Source organism: Lolium perenne, chromosome 3 (genome assembly GCF_019359855.2).
Source record: "Lolium perenne isolate Kyuss_39 chromosome 3, Kyuss_2.0, whole genome shotgun sequence".
Lineage (NCBI taxonomy): Eukaryota > Viridiplantae > Streptophyta > Magnoliopsida > Poales > Poaceae > Lolium > Lolium perenne.
Window position 1 is genome coordinate 11,657,883 of NC_067246.2, and position 2,277 is coordinate 11,660,159.

Consider the following 2,277-nt stretch of genomic DNA (forward strand, 5'->3'; position numbering starts at 1 on the left):
TGTCCCGGCCGGAGACACGAGCCGGGACATAAGGTTCGACGGTTCGTTCCCGCGTGGAAATCGATTGTCTCGGCATTACTGCACACGGAAACCAGAGAGAAGCAGAACGATCGCCGCGCTGGAATTTGCATCGCCGCCGGCGCCATGACCGGCCTTTTCACCTCCCTCTCCCCTATATACATGCATTGTTCTTCCTCAGATCTCCATAGCCACCAAAACTGCACCATTAGCCCCGGTCGGCCCTCATGGAACCCGAAATGGTCAAGCTCGCGCGCGCCCTCGACTTCCCTCGGTCTGAAGTCTACTACGATATCATGGAGAAGATGAATTTTAAGGTCACGTACACCCTCCGTGCGAAGAGGGTGGAGAGATGGATCCGCGCTATCAAGAGGGATTTCCTCGACGCCGCGGAAATCAAGGTTAGTTTTGCATATGGCTTTTGTTATCAAAGATATGTAGCTTAAAATTTAGATATATCATAAAGCATCCAAAATCCCAATGGCAATTTTTTTCTGTGTTTGAAGGTCGTGGGCTTGGACTGCGAGTTCACCGACCCTCGCAAGGGTAACCAATGCGCCGCCGTCCTGCAACTCTCCGTCGCGCAACATACTCTGGTCTTCCATATTGTGCATGCCGATGAAGTGACAGAACTGCTCATCGATTTCCTTGCGAACATGAACATCAGATTCTGTGGCGCGGCAATCCACAATGATGTGGATATGTTGCAGACCTATGGAATTATTATTCCGTCTACGATCAACCTCCAGCAGATTCTCCAGAACTCCGTCCCAAGAAAGCAGACTCTGAGTTTGTATGATTTGGCAAATCATTATATTGGGATGGGTCTCGAGCAGAAGAAGAAGTTTAATTATAAGAAGAACAAGCCGCCGAAGACCGCCAAGAAATTAGAAGAAGAGGCACTGATTTTTGGATGGGGCGATTTTCCCTTGAGCCATAAACAACTGCAGTATGCCGCTCTCGACGCTCGCCTCGGCTTCGAGCTGGGTAGGAGGCATTTCCGGGCACTTGGCTACAATAGCCATATGGATCGCCTCGGACTTAATATTTATGAGTAGATGCATGGTGGTGTCGTGTGTGGTGTCGTGTGTGCCTTCTATGTATGAACATATGAATCGTCGCGATCAATATATTAAATCTTTCTATTATATTGTTATTTAAATTCCTCACAGTTTTCTAATGCATATATTATTTGATAATAATATTAATAAAAGAATAAAAATAAAATTATTACATATTCAAATTCCTCGCATTTTTCTAATAGTTATGCATATATTGTTTGTCCACTTGCGGTTTAAAGATTGAAAGATATTAATTATTTGGCCATATTATATGAATAATGCATATATTATTTGATAACTAGCAATATGCCCGCGCGTTGCTGCCAAACAACAACAAAGTATTATTTATTAAATATGCTCGTGGGTTGCTACATTTTACACCGCACCACCCGTTATACCTATGTGCCACATCCCCGCCATTTATCTTTCACCAATGCACTCATGCCCCCCTCCCCCCGCCCCTCGTATCTGCTCGCTGGCACTGCCATACTCTCACCTTTTTATTCACGGGCCACTTTGTAACATCCCAAAATTTTCAAAACAAAACAAATGAATTCCCCTTTTTCCAAATTTTGGAACCAACAAAAACTTTTATTAAATTAAGTTTGATACATAGTGATCTTGCTTAATTCTTGTGCTATTGCCATGATTGCTTGTTGAACTACTTTGAAAGGATCTTAAACCCTAAACCTCACCCCTCTTTTCACCACCCAAGTTAAAATAAAATAAAAAGAAATTAAATAAGAAAATGGCATATGTGCCTATGGATATTTTTGGAAAACTTTACCCTAGGCCTTTCTACTTTGTTGAGAGGTTTGGAAAACCTTCATAAACTTTACCTAGCACTTATCAAACCAAATCCAAAGTGAATCCAAAGAAAATAAAAAGAAACTAAAAATGCCATAAAGGCATATGAGAGTAAAATGCAAATTTTGTGAATTTGAGAATCTTGACCCTAAGACTTGTTGTGAATGATGGGATCACTCCTCAATACCATTTCAACAATCAACAACATCAATTGGGTCAAGAAAAATCAAATCAAAAATCAAAGAAATGAAAATTGCATAAGGCATGTGATAATGGTCACTTTGGACCTTTTTAATATCTTAGCCACTTTGAGCCCTTTTATCAAGAAATTTTCAAACCAAACCCTACCAACTCTTTGCACCTCATCCAAGACCTCATCAAGATGAACATT

General features: G+C 41.4%; 1 protein-coding gene across 1 annotated transcript; it reads left to right on the forward strand.

The window, feature by feature from the left end:
• Window positions 1-257: 257 nt before the first annotated feature.
• Window positions 258-1,076, forward strand: LOC127325790 (uncharacterized). The gene is made up of 2 exons (XM_051352611.1): window positions 258-419; window positions 525-1,076. Exons 1-2 carry the CDS (start codon window positions 258-260, stop codon window positions 1,074-1,076), a joined length of 714 nt encoding a protein of 237 aa, XP_051208571.1.
• The last annotated feature ends 1,201 nt before the right edge of the window (window positions 1,077-2,277 follow it).